Below are 15,471 nucleotides of genomic sequence, written 5' to 3'. Positions count from 1 at the left end.
GACATTAAATATGTAAACTCCCAGCTTTGCAGTCTCACTGTTTGCAATAACCAAAGAGCTCTCAAAAACTGTATATATATAAGTATATATATTTAAATACAACACATGCACATACACACTTAAAATATTTTTTTTTCAGGGGAGGATGATGTGGTTTTACTGAATGCTCAATGTGATCCTAGGACACTATGTAGACATCAGTATTTGGGGCAAATACTATCTCAAGAAAACATAAGATTGTCCTCTTTGTTAAAAGTTTATTTTAGAAGAAAATATAGTGCAGGGATGCCTGGGTGGCTCAGTCAGATTGTCTGATTCTTGATTTTGGCTCAGGTCATGATCTCAGGGTCAGGTCAGGAGATCAAGCCCTGCCTTGGGCTCTATTCTCTCTCTCCCTCTCCATTTCTTCCTCCCTCACACTAGCCTCTTTCTAAAAAAAAAAAAAAGGAAAGAAAGAAAGAAAGAAGATAGAGTACAAAAGATGAGTGAATCTGTAAAATACCATATCTTGGTGTTTTTTTTTTAATTTTTCCAGTTTCCTGATTATAGAAGTTACAGGAAATTTAGGAAATTCAGAACAGTTTAAAATATAAAAATGAAATTTCCCAGTACCCCACCATTCAGAGAGAGCTGCTAATATGCTATTAATATTTGGGCCCTACTATTTAACTAATAGCTAATATGCTATAAATATTTGGCCTATTTTTTCTAGTTGTGTATATTTCTTTCTAAAGCTGGGATCATAAGTGTTTGTAACATTTTCTCTCACTGTGTTTTCTTAATGTATTTTCCTATGTGTTCTTTTAAAACATAATTATTTATAGTATTATATATTCTTTATGATGGCCGAAACACATATTATTTAACACCTTTTTGGAACATATGGGTAGTTTAAAATGTTTTTCCTATTATAAACTTTGCTGTGGTGGACATTCTTACTAATCTTTTGGGCATCCTAGGAAAAAATAACAGAAGTGGGATTCTTACATTAAAGAATTATGAACGTTTTCAAGGTTTTTAATACTTGTGCCAAACTGTCCTCCATGAAAAATATACCAGCCCTCTGTAAAACTGTGTATTACCCTCTTTGCTTAATCTTTGCCAATTATCTTTTTGTAAATTTGTTTTTCCAAAATTGAAATTTAAATCCCCCTTTAAAACAAAAGAAATACCTATTTATAGCTTAGAAATAACCATTTTGAAGCTCAATTTGTACCTATATTTTTTTGTTAAATAGAATAGACTTCTGCCCCCTCTTCACTCATTGGATTTTGTTTTAGCCATAGGCAAACAGTTTTCATTGTGTGAACAGTCCATGTGTACCTCATTACTGTGCTCTCCCCAATTACCAAGACATGCCACTATCTTAAGCATATATCACTAAGAACTGAACAGGAGTTGATTAGACCTGTGTATCCTTTGCCTAATCCTGATCCCTGGTGTGTATCTGCTGACCATTTTCTAAGATATTAAATCATCAGTCTAATGTTTTATGGCCATTTTAACTTAAAAACCTACACCATCTGGCTACATTTAGTAAACCAAACTACTTCAAAAAATGCCTATAATCCATTAATGTAATGGGTTTGTTTGGAGTGTTAGGTGAAATTACTTCCAAAGACTTACTGTAGGGACATAGTGAAAGATCAGGAACAATTTGATGATAGCCGTTAAAAACACAGGAATGGATTTTGGAAACTTCTGATGGCGTAGAAAGTTTCAATTTAAACATGCAGGAATTGTACCATCACTGTTTTTTGCACGAAGAACTAATTATTATATCTTTAATTGGCTTATAGTCATTTTCCTTTAATAAGAATTAGGTGATGGATGCCTCCATCTGCTTATGCTTAAATATGAACATGTGATGCCAGCCAAATGAAATCCATTTAATGCTTTCTTTTCCAAATCTGCTGAAAAATGTGACTGATATCCATACAATTTTATAATTAGAATAATGTTTAAGCACATTTGGATTGTTGCTAATGGCGTCCAAGTGTGTCTTTGTGTGCTTCAAGGAAAAGGCACAAAATGAAATGTGGTATTCTCTTTCCTATTTGTTAAGTTTGTGCCTCAGGGAGTCAGAGTATGAAGGAATCCTTCTGCACTGTTTAAGTCTTTAGCAAACCTCTGATATGTAACCTGAAAGAGAAGTAACTTCGAATGTGTTTGTCTCACTTGTGAATTAGAACAGCAACCAAAAGCTTTATTAGTATGATCATCCTATTTTATAGGATCTATTCCTCTGAGGCCTCAGTTACAGATTTGGGTGGTAGAGTATTTTAATTGGGAAGCCCATCCAGTTTAGTCACCCCAAGATCTACTTCCACTGTTTTCCTCTATACATCCTACAAAATGGTCTCTGAAATGCTAACCAAGTTATTTATTGGCCTGGGGTGTTTTTTGTTTTTTGTTTTATTTATTTGTTTTTGTTTTTGTTTGGTCAGCTGTCATTTAGGTTTTATAGCAGCAACTACTCTCAAATGTAGTTTTTTAAAACATCTGAAATTAAAGTCATACTTGAACTTAAACCTCTCTGTCTTTCCTCTCAGGATGTTCCTATTACCAGTCTGTATTTCCTTCTTCTCTTCTTTCTACATGCCCAAAATTCTATAACCCAGCACATTCTGACTTAGTGCCTCTCCCCCAGTACATTTAAAGGATATTTCTTTTACTGAACAGCTTTGGAACTGCAGCAGTAATAGAAAGAGAATGAGAAATGGACCTAATATAGAGATTTGGGGGGGTCTGAATCACAGACTTTGAGATGCCATCCATAGAACATCCCCTAGTGCTGAAATCCATATAGATAGATGTGAATTGTTTTTCTGGAATCCTTTTTATTTTTAATGTCTTGGGGGGTTTGCTGGTTGTTAGCTTTAACTTCCTTATCTAAAGGAAGATGGAAAATATTGTTCATTTCTGTAACCTTATGGAAAAATTATTGACACTCATTTTACCCAAGTTTCTGTTTGAAAAAGAAACTGGACCACACTAGGGACAATGATGTGCCTTCGGAGCAGAATGAATGCTATTCTGTTTTCAAGGACCTTTTGTAAAAAATAATTCACCACCTATATTCTTCTTCTTTGCCTGCACCCCCCTCCGCCAACAGCTCGGGGTTTGGATCACATTGCTGAGAACATTCTGTCATACCTGGATGCCAAATCACTATGTGCTGCTGAACTTGTATGTAAGGAATGGTACCGAGTGACATCTGATGGCATGTTATGGAAGAAGCTCATCGAGAGGATGGTCAGGACAGATTCTCTGTGGCGAGGCCTGGCAGAACGAAGAGGGTGGTAAGCCTTTTAACTTTCTTACTGTTACAGATGAACTTCAGGACCTGGCTGTTCAGAATCTTTGGAATAACACTGGGAACTAGTGAGACTGCTTATCATTAATAGGTGATTTTAGCTGGTTTATAGTACAAAATATAAAATAGTTGTACATGTACTTAGGCATTTTTCTTCTGGCCAATCACTGATAAATGACATCATAATGTGTTAATATGGCTTTACAAAAAAAATTATTAAAAACTGACTTCTATTGAGAGCATTCTGTTCTCTGGGCAGAAACTAGTGTCCTGACAAAGGGCTGAGAGGCAGTTTGTAAGACAGATGACTTTAAATCACACAGAAGCCATCAGATGCCTGAAATAATCCTGAACAAATAAGTATTTTCTCCTTCGGAAGATTTCTTGTCTTTAATCCATGCCTGTGGTGTTTTCTCACCTTTGTAATCAAAATTATTTTTACACTCAACTAGAATTAGAACTCTAGTCATCAGAAAGAATGAAGTGTGGGATCTAGAGTATATCACTTTTTCTTCATAAGATCCATATTTTCTCAAGATTGTACTGCTTAATCCCAAATTCCTTAAGGCATTATATAGTTAGCAGCCTAAGAGACTTCACCAATTTTGTTGTTCTTTTAACATACAGGTACCATTTCATTAGAACTTACAGAAGATACCTTCTGTATGTAATTTCCTCTCAGAGGATATCTCTAGAATGTCACTATAAGAAAGTTAGGTGTGAATATTTCATAAGTAAAATAAAGGTGACATAGTAAGTATTTTAGCTGATAGATATGCACCAGCAGGCATATGTGTGCTCAGGGATTTCCTGAGCAATTAATTTTATCAATTATTTATCTTGGACCATAAAAAGATACAAAACAGTTAAGAAAAGAGGATCAGCTTTTCTTAGCAATTTTCATTAAAATATAGTTGGCTGCTTTTTTTTTTTTTTGCAGCTTTGAAATTCATTAATATATTATAAACATAATGACCTCTAAGTATTATACTAAGTGCTTCAAGAAATTTTTGTCATTCTGGCTATTAAGAAGACTTTAAAATTTCTTTCAAATTCAGTTAAAGGAAGCAAACATCAGGCAGTTGTTTGGCTATATAAAAATGAATAAATGGAAGCATAATGTTATTCTTCTCAGATATGTTTTTATTTTTACTGTATAGAAAAATCAAAGCCTTCCATAACTTACTTTATACTTTGGAAATAAACTCTTTATAGTTTAAAAAAGCAAAAAAGTGTATAGTTATATGGGATTCCAAGTCCATCATTTTGTTAAGCATGTCAGGACCAGCCTTAGATACAGAGCAGTTGCTGACATGGGAGAATTTTAGGGTAGCTAGGAATATTCTACTACCCCTCATGGGAAAAGAAAAGAACAAAAAAAAAAAAAAAAGAAGGTCCTCCAAATTGGAACTCCTGGCCTGAAATCTCTTATCACAGGAATTCACTCCCATAGTGATAAAGGTTTTCTTCCCTGTTAAAATACACTTTGCTCACATTTGGACTGTAAATAATAGTAAACCTTTATCAGACATTGGGAGTTCCCAGATTCTTTTTTTGAAGGCAAGAAGAAGAAATAGATGGGCAGATTTGGGCAGATGCGTGTGAAAATGCCAAAGATAAGTGTAGGCTCCTGCTTGGCGGTGGCACTAAATAGCAAGATCTGTTACATTAGTTATAAAGAAAGAAAACAAACAAGATCATTGAAGAGATGGCCTTTTGGCCTTTTAAAGGGGTATGTGAAGGGATGGCTAAGGAATAATCTAGGATCCAGTATTAATTTTATTACTCTTTCCACTATCTGTTCAATCACAGGAACCCATTCCTGTTCTTTTGAGTATCCTTCAGAGTTGAGACCATATTCCTTTGTCTTAAACCACATTTGTCATCTTAGCTTGATAAAGCCCCATGAAATTACAAGTATTTGTCCATCCCATGAAGACCTCCACTAATAGTCCCTTGACTTTTCTCTGGCTGCTTCTATTTTTAAACGTTGCCTTTCTTCTTGTGTTAGTGTCCTCCCCAACTTTTTAAAAAATTTAATCTAGGATCACTTTCTCATCTTCTTTCAGATGGTTTTACTAAGCCTACTGTGTCAATAAAGTCTTTCTGTCATACCTTTCCCCAGATGCTGGCTTTGAAAGTTTCTTCCATTTCCTCCAACCAAAAATAAATAAATAAATAAAATAAGTAAATATAGTTCTGTAGTGAAACTTCAGGTTTAAATTCTACTCCACTGTTGTATTTTGTATCTACATGAATTTGACAGTTCATGACATGAACTCTTTTCGTTTTCTGTCTCGAATAATATTGAATGTGCTCTTTCTGCTCAGTAATGGTAACTCTTAAAAGTGTAATAAAAGATCACTTGGGGAAGTCCATTTTCTTAATCAGCAGATCACATTTTACGATAACATTCTAAATTTAATATTTAGCATTTATCATGTACTCACTTTCTCAGAGGTACTAGGCATTTCACATAGAAGTGGTCCCTGTTGTCAGAAGCTTCCATCATAAAAGGTTTTGACTTACAACACAGATCTAGACTGAAAAACTGATTTTTAACACTTTTTTGTAGCACCTTTAACTTGAAAGAAATTTAGATGCTTTAGCCAAGCATGAGATCAGAGGCTTATATGGTTTCTCTTTTCTTTAGAGAAAAGTTTCTGTAGAGATAAGTTTCATTACGTATGAAGAAAATCCTGGGGTGCCTGTATTCAATTATCAAAGATTAAATGGGGGGACAGGAATCTATGAGGGATGGTGGGCCCTGGGAGACAATAAAGTAGGTAAGAGTATAGGCTCTGAAGTAAGACTTAGATTCAAATTCCAGGTCTACTCGCTGGCTATGTGACCTTGAACAAGCTACCTAATGTCCATGACATTTGATTTATTTACCTGCAATACAAATGTAGTGATTCTTACCTCATGAAAGGATGTTGGAATTGAAATTACCAAGTCACATTTATTAACCAGACTTAAAATTTCTGCATGCAAAATCTGTTGTTTTCTTGCAGTGTGTTTACACAGGATAAGATTGTTCAGGAAAGTGTACTTGTAACCTAGAATTATCTCATAATGTGTCTTCTTTGCCCTTTATGTTGGCATATCATGTTTCTTGTTCCTATTAGCTCCCTTTTAAAAACTGTTACTTTAGCTTCTCCATTGTAGATTTCACAGAACTGAAAGCCAGTTACCTTCCTGATAGGAAATTTTCTCAACTGATTTTCAAGGTGTATAATAGAAGAGGGCAGGGGAGAAGCGCTCCTGGAGACATTGAACAATTAATTATATTGTAATGGAGCTATAGAGGGAGGAGTGGATGACTGGCCCAGAGAAAACATGATTTCTCTGGTGCCAGGATTACACTCAGAGGCATTTCTGCCTATCTCCACTTTGCAAGGCACGGTGCCAGTGAGAACAGCAGTTAGTACACCCATAGTGGGGTTTACTAGCTTCCACACCGTGTTTGGTGAGTTCTTAACTTCAGGATGAGGAATTAAATTTTTTACCCAGCAGGAAGTGATTGCCATTTACTGATTTTTTTTTGTAGCAAAGATCTAGCTTGGGATATGAGTATTCCAGAGATGTGCTGTCATAAGGAAGGAGATGCTAACAAATGTTGCTCACTGGGATCAAGCAAAGGCAGTAAAACGCATGTATGTATGTGCATAGCCAGGAACACACCTGTGAAAGAATGTCAAGCCTTAGACTTGAGAGCACAGTGCTCTTAGGCATTTTCGTCTTCTTCTATACCTGCTGCTGGACACTCCTGTGTTCCCTTTGTTTTCTGTCGAAATGAACTGAATTGCTGCTTTTAAAGCATAGCTATGCTGATCATGAGCAGCCTGGGCGCCTGAGCTGCCACTCAACCTTACCCCACGTAAGTTCAGACTAGAAAAAATGATCTCCATAACAGAGACATTCTCACTGCCCACAGTGCTAGGCTCCACTGACACAGGCACAGACTTACTCAGTTGGGGGGAGGGGGGACTGGAGGCAGGTGCTCAGTTCAGAGATAGTAGTTTTCATCACCAACAAAACTTTCAAAAGATAAGACCAATGCATCTATGTGTTACAGAGGTCTGAAAGACGAGTTGATAAGTTCTGATTATACATATTTTGTTTGTTGACCTTATAACATTATACTCTGATGGCTATACTGCAATTCATCATGTTGATAGTCAGTATTGACCTAGTTCTTTAGAATCTAGAAAGTTATTCCTTGGCATGGGACTCCTGAAATCAGGCTTAGCTTTGTGCCTTTCCAGGCTAGTCATAGATACCATATGGAATGGTGACTGTGAAAGCACTTTGAAGAACTATGAAGCTCCTTGTAAATGTATAATATTTTGATTTTTTATTGGGAAATATTTGTTTTTTAGGGGACAGTATTTATTCAAAAACAAACCTCCTGATGGGAATGCTCCTCCCAACTCTTTTTACAGAGCACTTTATCCTAAAATTATACAAGACATTGAGGTAAGAATCTATGTATATTTGAGTATTTGCCAAATAAAGTTGTTTTTGGTAAATAGGGCAGGTAAAATATAGTAAATTGCCAGGCAAAAAATTTTAAAGCTTTTAAAGATTGTTTACTGGTAGCTAAATGAGAGAGCAAAGATGGTATCTTCATGCAATAGCAGTGAGACTGTTAAAGTTGTACTTACAATCTGATACTCAGATATCTTCTGAATTGAGCCTCCCTGGAAGTTCACTAGTAGAAATGGCCACTACATATGTATGAGGAGCACTGAGCACATAACCTTATGTAGTTTAGAGCTTGACCTCTGTTGCCCTTTTTCCACCAGTTTATCATTTAATTGAATGAGTTATATCTGGGAGAGCGCTGGAAAATAAATCTTTAATAACTTTGCAAATGGAAAAATGTTATGCAATTTTAAACAGTGGCTTTTTTTTTTTTTAAAGATTTTATTTATTCATTTGACAGAGATCACAAGTAGGCAGAGAGAGAGAGAGAGGAAGGGAAGCAGGCTCCCTGCCGAGCAGATAGCCCGATGCGGGGCTCAATCCCAGGACCCTGGGATCATGACCTGAGCCGAAGGCAGAGGCTTTAACCCACTGAGCCACCCAGGCGCCCCAAACAGTGGCTTTTTAAAAACATTTTTAGTTTGCCGTAAGGTCTATATATTTAATAGAGTGAAGCATTGAACATTTGTCATTGGTTGCCATGAAAGTCAGATAAGAACTTAGTCCTGGTCCTTTCCTAATTACTTCCTCTTTACCATTCCTTCCCTCAGACAATAGAATCTAATTGGAGATGTGGAAGACATAGTTTACAGAGAATCCACTGCCGAAGTGAAACAAGCAAAGGAGTTTACTGTTTACAGTATGATGATCAGAAGATAGTAAGCGGCCTTCGAGACAACACAATCAAGGTGAGATCTGTTTAGTTATGGGAAGGTAGATGAATGAACAAGGGTGTCCACATTAATAAGGCAGTCTGAACATCTTATCTAAGCATTATTTCCAGAAAGTAAATGAGAGTTTTAGGTTGTTTCCAGTCCCAAAGCCTGAATCATTTCCTTAAAGGACAGTTACCTGCTTCCCGCCAGAAGCATGTACAGATAGATAGTCCTAGGGTTAAATTCTCTTCTTAAAGTGCATTGAATGTGCTATTGCTCCTTTGGGCCTCACATAATTATAGCCTACCCCTGTTCCTTAATGAAAAGGATAAAGTCTGCATTAGTATTGAAGCCACACATATATATAGTGCTTAGCTATACCTATAGAAAAGAATGCATTCTACATTGCTCTGGGCTTTGATTCTTTCGGGGAATCAAACACATAATAGAGCCAACAAGTCTCAGCAGCACCCCATTATCACATTGATCAAAAGGATCTTGTTTGCTATCCTAGATCTGGGATAAAAGCACGTTGGAATGCAAGCGAATTCTCACAGGCCACACGGGTTCTGTCCTGTGTCTCCAGTATGATGAGAGGGTGATCATAACTGGATCATCGGATTCCACAGTCAGGTAGAAAATTTCAAATGATCTTTCAAACTCTCGAGAATCAGATCTGCTCTGTTATTTGTCATAGATAGTAATTTTGTATATAGCTGCATGAACACAGTTCTGAAACTTCCTAACTAAAGAGGAATAAGCCATCAACTCTCCACATCATTGCGTCCACCTAGAAACCTTGATTTAGAAATGATTAAGGCAAGTTTACATTTTTGTACACTGAAGAAAACTACATATTCTGTTTTAATTTGGGGGAATCATCTATTACAGAAACTTGGTAAACCTTGCATTCTTTACAAAAACCAGCTCACAGAGGAATGATGTGAATGGAATAAAGCCTCCTTTCAGGTGGTTATAACTGTGGTATAGGCATGCATTATCTCCTTTAAAATGTGTACAGGTGAGCAATGCTCTCTCTTTGCCAGCCCCTCCCCTGCTGTCCCTGCAGTTTTTAATTGCAAGCTTTACTCAGGGAGGGGCCTTCAATTTCCAGAGGCGTTAGTGATTTGATGACACAGCCATTATGCTGCTGGAGTCCAGTGTAGCTTGAGTTCTGGGTACCAGCAGCACTGCTGGAAACCTCTGTTAGGAGTTTTGCCTTAAGCTAAAGGATTTAGCAAACATAATGCATCAAAAGTAACTTAAAAAAAAAAAAAGAAAGAAAAAAGGCAGTTAACTGCATTGTTAGACTCTCTAAAGTTAAATGTTTACCACTCGAAATTATCCTCTGTGAAGAGAAAAGGCTGTTCCTGTTTCTTGTCTTTTGACTTAAAGGCATAGCAAACTCAGTTCTTATAGTTATCGACATTTAACATTTATTGATGTTGTGGAGTGCCTCAAGGAAGCTAATCATTGTAGAGACTAACATCATTTATAGGATAAGGGACAAAATGATTTTCTAAAAGATGGGGTTAAATTGGAAAAGGAAATAAAATGTGTTATGAAAATCAAAGTAAATATATAAAAATAGAGTAATCAAAGTTAAATATATCATCACACAAAATTCCCAGGCTATCAACATCCCACACTCTGCTGCTGTAAGTTCCCATTTACAATGGGATGGCTATTTTTGATCTCTACCCCCATTCAAGGCACAGAAATGGGGCCTTAGACTTAGAGTGTAGTTCATCTTGCGCCTGGCCTGTATATGGTGAAATCGAAGATCCAGGGTAATTAGGCTCAAATCCATAGTACTAAGTCAGTGTGTTACAGAAGCTTCTTGGCCCATGTCAGTTCTGTTTCCTGAGGGCTACCCATGGGACACTAATGCTACTGTTATGGATCCGATTCCTACTTCAAAATGTATCTCATTAAAGGTATCAGATTGAATGTCATAAATTTTATAATAATCTTGAAGTCTGGGACCAGTTAGTAGGTGATCGTGGTTACATCTTCATTCCTAGTCCTCATAACTCACCTAGATTTCAAGTAGTTTGTCTTAAGGGTTTCACACTGGCAGCATCCTTTCCCTTACTTTTCCTGCTCTCCTAGTCCAGCCCTCTGTCTATGACTTCCCCCATGGTCCATCAGAACTCTTCACCTCAGCTCAGCCTCAAAGCTGCTAATTATGAAAATGGGGCGGGATGGATGGGGAATGTGGTGGTCAAATAGGATTATAGCCAGGAGCACCATCGAAACCTCAGATAACCTTTTTAATGTTGTTTGTTTCAGGGTATGGGATGTAAATACAGGTGAAATGCTAAACACGTTGATTCACCATTGTGAAGCAGTTCTGCACTTGCGTTTCAATAATGGCATGATGGTGACGTGCTCCAAAGACCGTTCCATTGCTGTATGGGATATGGCCTCCCCAACTGACATCACCCTCCGGAGGGTGCTAGTCGGACACCGAGCTGCTGTCAATGTTGTAGATTTTGATGACAAGTACATTGTTTCTGCCTCTGGAGATAGGACTATAAAGGTAATGAGGCATTTTTCAGTAAGTCCCCAACTTAGAGTAAGGGAGTTCATGTGAAAATATGAACAAACCAAATTTCATATTTAAACATCAGTGTAGAGTAATTTAATATTCAGGTACTAGTCTATGTGTAAAAAGGCAACGAGTTAGACAAGCCTTATGAAAATCTTAGGTATCTTATTCCTATAAATAATGGTGAGTATAAGAAGGGCAGGGGTAAATTTAGCTTCAAGAAAATTTGGCTGCAAATGAGATTAGCACCATAAGAGTAAATCAATTTGAGGAATTCTCATGTGATAGCAGCCAACTATAAATTAGCCCTTTGTTGTTGTGAATTAAACTTGTCCATTTTTTCCCCTCTCTGTTTTTGATTTGGTGTGGTTTGAGAAGTTGTCTTCCCCCTATTGGCTCAGTGCTATTTTCTGCTTTCCCAACACTCCAGTTGCCATAGATCTTACTAGTAAAAGCACCAAATAAACTGCCAAATGCTATTTCTGTTTCAGGTATGGAACACAAGTACTTGTGAATTTGTGAGGACCTTAAATGGACACAAACGCGGCATTGCCTGTTTGCAGTACCGAGACAGACTGGTCGTGAGTGGCTCATCTGACAACACTATTAGGTGAGCAGCAGGTGCTCTTACCCAGAAGGGATCACTGTTACCCTGCCATTCATTGTTAGCACACAGAAGTCTGGGTGTGTTATCTTCAAGTGTGTTATGTTTCTAATAAAATGTTTTTCTTTTTTTTTCTTTTCTTTTTTAAGTTTTGTATTTTTAAGTAATCTCTACCTCCAACATGGGGCTCCAACTTACAACCCTAAGATTAGGAGTCATCCCCGTCTCCAGCTGAACCAGCCAGGCGCCCCAGATATTTTTCCTTTCTGTAGCTTCTCATGGGTCAAAGGTTGGCCAAAAAAAAAAAAAGTTTGCCCCAAGCAGAAAGCACAGCAAAGCCTTTTGTTGATGTGTTTTCTTCCTGTAATAGTTTTATTACCAGATAGACCTGTTTTAAAGGCACTGCTTGAATGAAGAAGTGGACAAGAATGATAAGTAGTTGGAGGTTGAAGGCCCTCCTGTTTAAATTCCTCCTGTGTACAGTTGAAAAGTGCTAATAAATAGCCAATGGCCTTTTCTCTCCACCAGTGTTCTTAAAAAAAAAAAGAAGAAGAAGAAGAAGAAAGAAAAGATTTGTTTCCCTACTACATATTGTGCACTTTTGTTTTCTTCGCATTATGTAATTATCCAGGGAGTTGCCAGTCTTTGAAATTATGAAGAATCCACAGATTGAAATACTTTTTGGCGTTTTCCCTTCACAAAGGTGAATGACAGAGATACGAGTAGAATTTGGAAGATTTATCAGTCCTCTCCCTTCCTTCAAAAAGTACTAAGGTGAAAAGGCCATTTTAAAAACAAAACTGTTGGGGCGCCCGGGTGGCTCAGTGGGTTAGGCCGCTGCCTTCAGCTCGGGTCGTGATCTCAGGGTCCTGGGATCGAGTCCCGCATCGGGGGGTCTCTGCTCAGCAGGGGGCCTCCTTCCCTCTCTCTCTCTCTGCCTGCCTCTCTGTCTACTTGTGATCTCTCTCTGTCAAATAAATAAATAAAATCTTTAAAAAAACAAACAAACAAACAAACTGGGGCACCTGGGTGGCTCAGTGGGTTAAAGCCTCTGCCTTCGGCTCAGGTCATGATCCCAGGGTCCTGGGATCGAGCCCCGCATCAGGCTCTCTGCTTGGCAGGGAGCCTGCTTCCCCTTCTCTCTCTGCCTGCCTCTCTGCCTACTTGTGATCTCTTTCTGTCAAATAAATAAATAAAATCTTTAAAAAAAAAACAAAACTATTATTTTATCTAAGGAAATTGTCATTTCATTTGGTTCGGTCTGAAAGCATGCAATTTTAAGATTTTATTTAAGTAATCTTTACACCTAACATGGGGCTCACTAACCCACAACCCTGAGATCAAGAGTCTCACACTCTTCTGACAGCCAGCCAGGCACCGCCAGCTTTTTAAGTTAGTATATAAACGTTTTTGAGAACTTGCTTTTTGTTTCCATTATAGAGAAAGATTGTCCTGGACAGTGGGTGAAAACAGAGTGTCCTTAGTAACAGAGGTGGACATGCTTTGTGAAGGCAGGATGTCAGTGGCACCCAACATCTCTCGTTCTTATTGGTGATTTCAGGAAGCATTACTTTTCTTGGCTTGGTCATTTCCTTCACAGGCAACTGGGTACATTGAATTCATCCTTTTTATGCCTTGGAGACCCTGGTTACAGGATTATATAAAGTATTGTGCTTTGAAAATATATACTTCATTTGAACTTAAATCATACATTTTTTCTGCCTGAGTTATAAAGCAGAAAGGAAATAAATTACATTGAAAGCAATACATTTTTGAATGAATGTTGATTGATTTTATTTGGGGGCATTTTCTTAAGACATAAGTATATTATTACAACATGCCAAGCTTAGAAGAGAATACATGAAAATTCACTTGACTTAATTTTCTCTTCCAGATTATGGGACATAGAATGTGGTGCGTGTTTACGAGTATTAGAAGGCCATGAGGAACTGGTGCGCTGTATTCGATTCGATAACAAGAGGATAGTCAGTGGGGCCTATGATGGGTGAGTTTGCTAACAGGGTTTTAAAAAAAATGTACATCTTGATCCCTTCTCCCTTAGGATGTTAAATATAGTATTAACCTGACTCTGAAACATTTCGATCTCACAGAAAGGATCTGATAAAATATTTTTTGTGTCTAATTATGATAGACACAATTATGTTCTCCTCTCCTTTGTTTACTTTTCTAAAATGTTCTTCCCAGTCATTTATTTGCACTTGCTTGCTCATGATTTTCATTAACATTTTAGTTATTTGGTTATACATTTGTCTGTTTTACCCTATAAAACAAAGAACTGGGGAAACCCAGTATACCAGCATATGTGTGTAAAATAATGACTTAATAAAACTGAAATATTGAAGGCAGTATCTTTGGGGCATAGTGTGATAGGCTCTTGAATTTGGATCTCTTTGAATAATTCCTAAAAGTGCAGCTCTCTTGTCTTCACTTCTCCTAGCGTTTTAGTGACAAGTTTGGTCATCTTTATTTACTTTGGTCTAATTTCCAGTGGTTTTAGAATCCATTCATGTTGTGAATGGATCCCATGTCCAGCACTGCTAAACACATAGTAAACTCATACAAAAGTGTATTCACTTCTGAAGGACTCTTTATCATTTCTTCTTGTCAGAGTGCCTGACGTGGGGGGTAGAAGGCTGTAGTTCACATACTGACAGCTTTTTAAAAATCAGAAACTACCTTAAAATATTAGCTTAGTTTAGGAGCTGGCTATAGTGGTGAAGACAACTCATGCAGCAGGAATAGACCGTTCCTTCTGCTTTAAGTCGGCCATCACTGTTCTACCCGTGGGAAATTGTTCAGGGTATGAGGACATATTCCAGCTATGTGATATTTTCTCATTGCCCTGGTTTTGATCTGTTCCCATCTTTCTTGGATTTTGTCTGTTATTTACCTTGAGGAGACATGACTGTATGTTTGATTTTCAGAAGGGCTAAACTTTTCTTACTTAAATCAAAATATGAGAATTTGCTTGTATAAACTCCATAGTTCTTCAGTGGGCTCCAGTTGTCTGGTACGTGTTACGTGCGCCATTCTTAGAATTGACCAGAAAGAAGATGCCTCAGAATTACAGGTTTCTAGGTCTAAGTTACCTCTTATATCATTAAGACGTCTAATGTATAAGATCTCTTCCCAGCCAGAAAGTGTGGTGTAACTTTGCCATTCACTATCTTCGGCTTGGTTAAAGCTAACCTATTTCTCGTGTTTAGGTTAAACCCATACATTTTCCCATTAAGACCAATAGCCTCTATCCAAGAATGAATGCAAGAACCAAGTCTCCAAAACAAAAAAGTTTTTATATATTCGTGTGAACTGCATTTATCATATAAATCACATTCATCATACATATTTATTGCCATGACTTTTTGCTATTCTTCCTTAATTTTGCTTTTAATTAAGATTTTGTCCCCTTTTTGATCTTTAGAAAAATTAAAGTGTGGGATCTTGTAGCTGCTCTGGACCCCCGTGCTCCTGCAGGGACACTCTGTCTACGGACCCTTGTGGTAAGAGCCTCATTGTTTAGAAGGGGTTGGGGAACAGGAAGGAGAAGAAACTAAACATTGATGTGCTGTGGAATACAGATCTGGATTTGATACTTAGAAGCTCACAAAACCTACTA

The 15,471-nt window shown here is 37.5% G+C and overlaps 1 protein-coding gene across 3 annotated transcripts in view; it reads left to right on the top strand.

Moving 5' to 3' along the window:
• BTRC (beta-transducin repeat containing E3 ubiquitin protein ligase) overlaps positions 1–15,471 on the top strand; it is a 182,160-nt gene that overhangs the window by 156,952 nt on the left and 9,737 nt on the right. For all 3 annotated transcript variants that reach the window (XM_080823445.1, XM_080823443.1, XM_080823444.1), the window contains 8 exons: positions 3,116–3,302; positions 7,699–7,795; positions 8,575–8,712; positions 9,194–9,312; positions 10,972–11,221; positions 11,722–11,840; positions 13,729–13,839; positions 15,277–15,355. In XM_080823445.1, the coding sequence (XP_080679571.1) occupies positions 3,116–3,302; positions 7,699–7,795; positions 8,575–8,712; positions 9,194–9,312; positions 10,972–11,221; positions 11,722–11,840; positions 13,729–13,839; positions 15,277–15,355 (1,100 nt within the window). The remainder of the gene's footprint in view (positions 1–3,115; positions 3,303–7,698; positions 7,796–8,574; positions 8,713–9,193; positions 9,313–10,971; positions 11,222–11,721; positions 11,841–13,728; positions 13,840–15,276; positions 15,356–15,471) is intronic.

The sequence above is a fragment of the Martes martes genome (assembly GCF_963455335.1).
Source record: "Martes martes genome assembly, chromosome: 14".
Classification (NCBI taxonomy): Eukaryota; Metazoa; Chordata; class Mammalia; order Carnivora; family Mustelidae; genus Martes; species Martes martes.
This window is presented reverse-complemented; position numbering and strand designations above follow the sequence as displayed.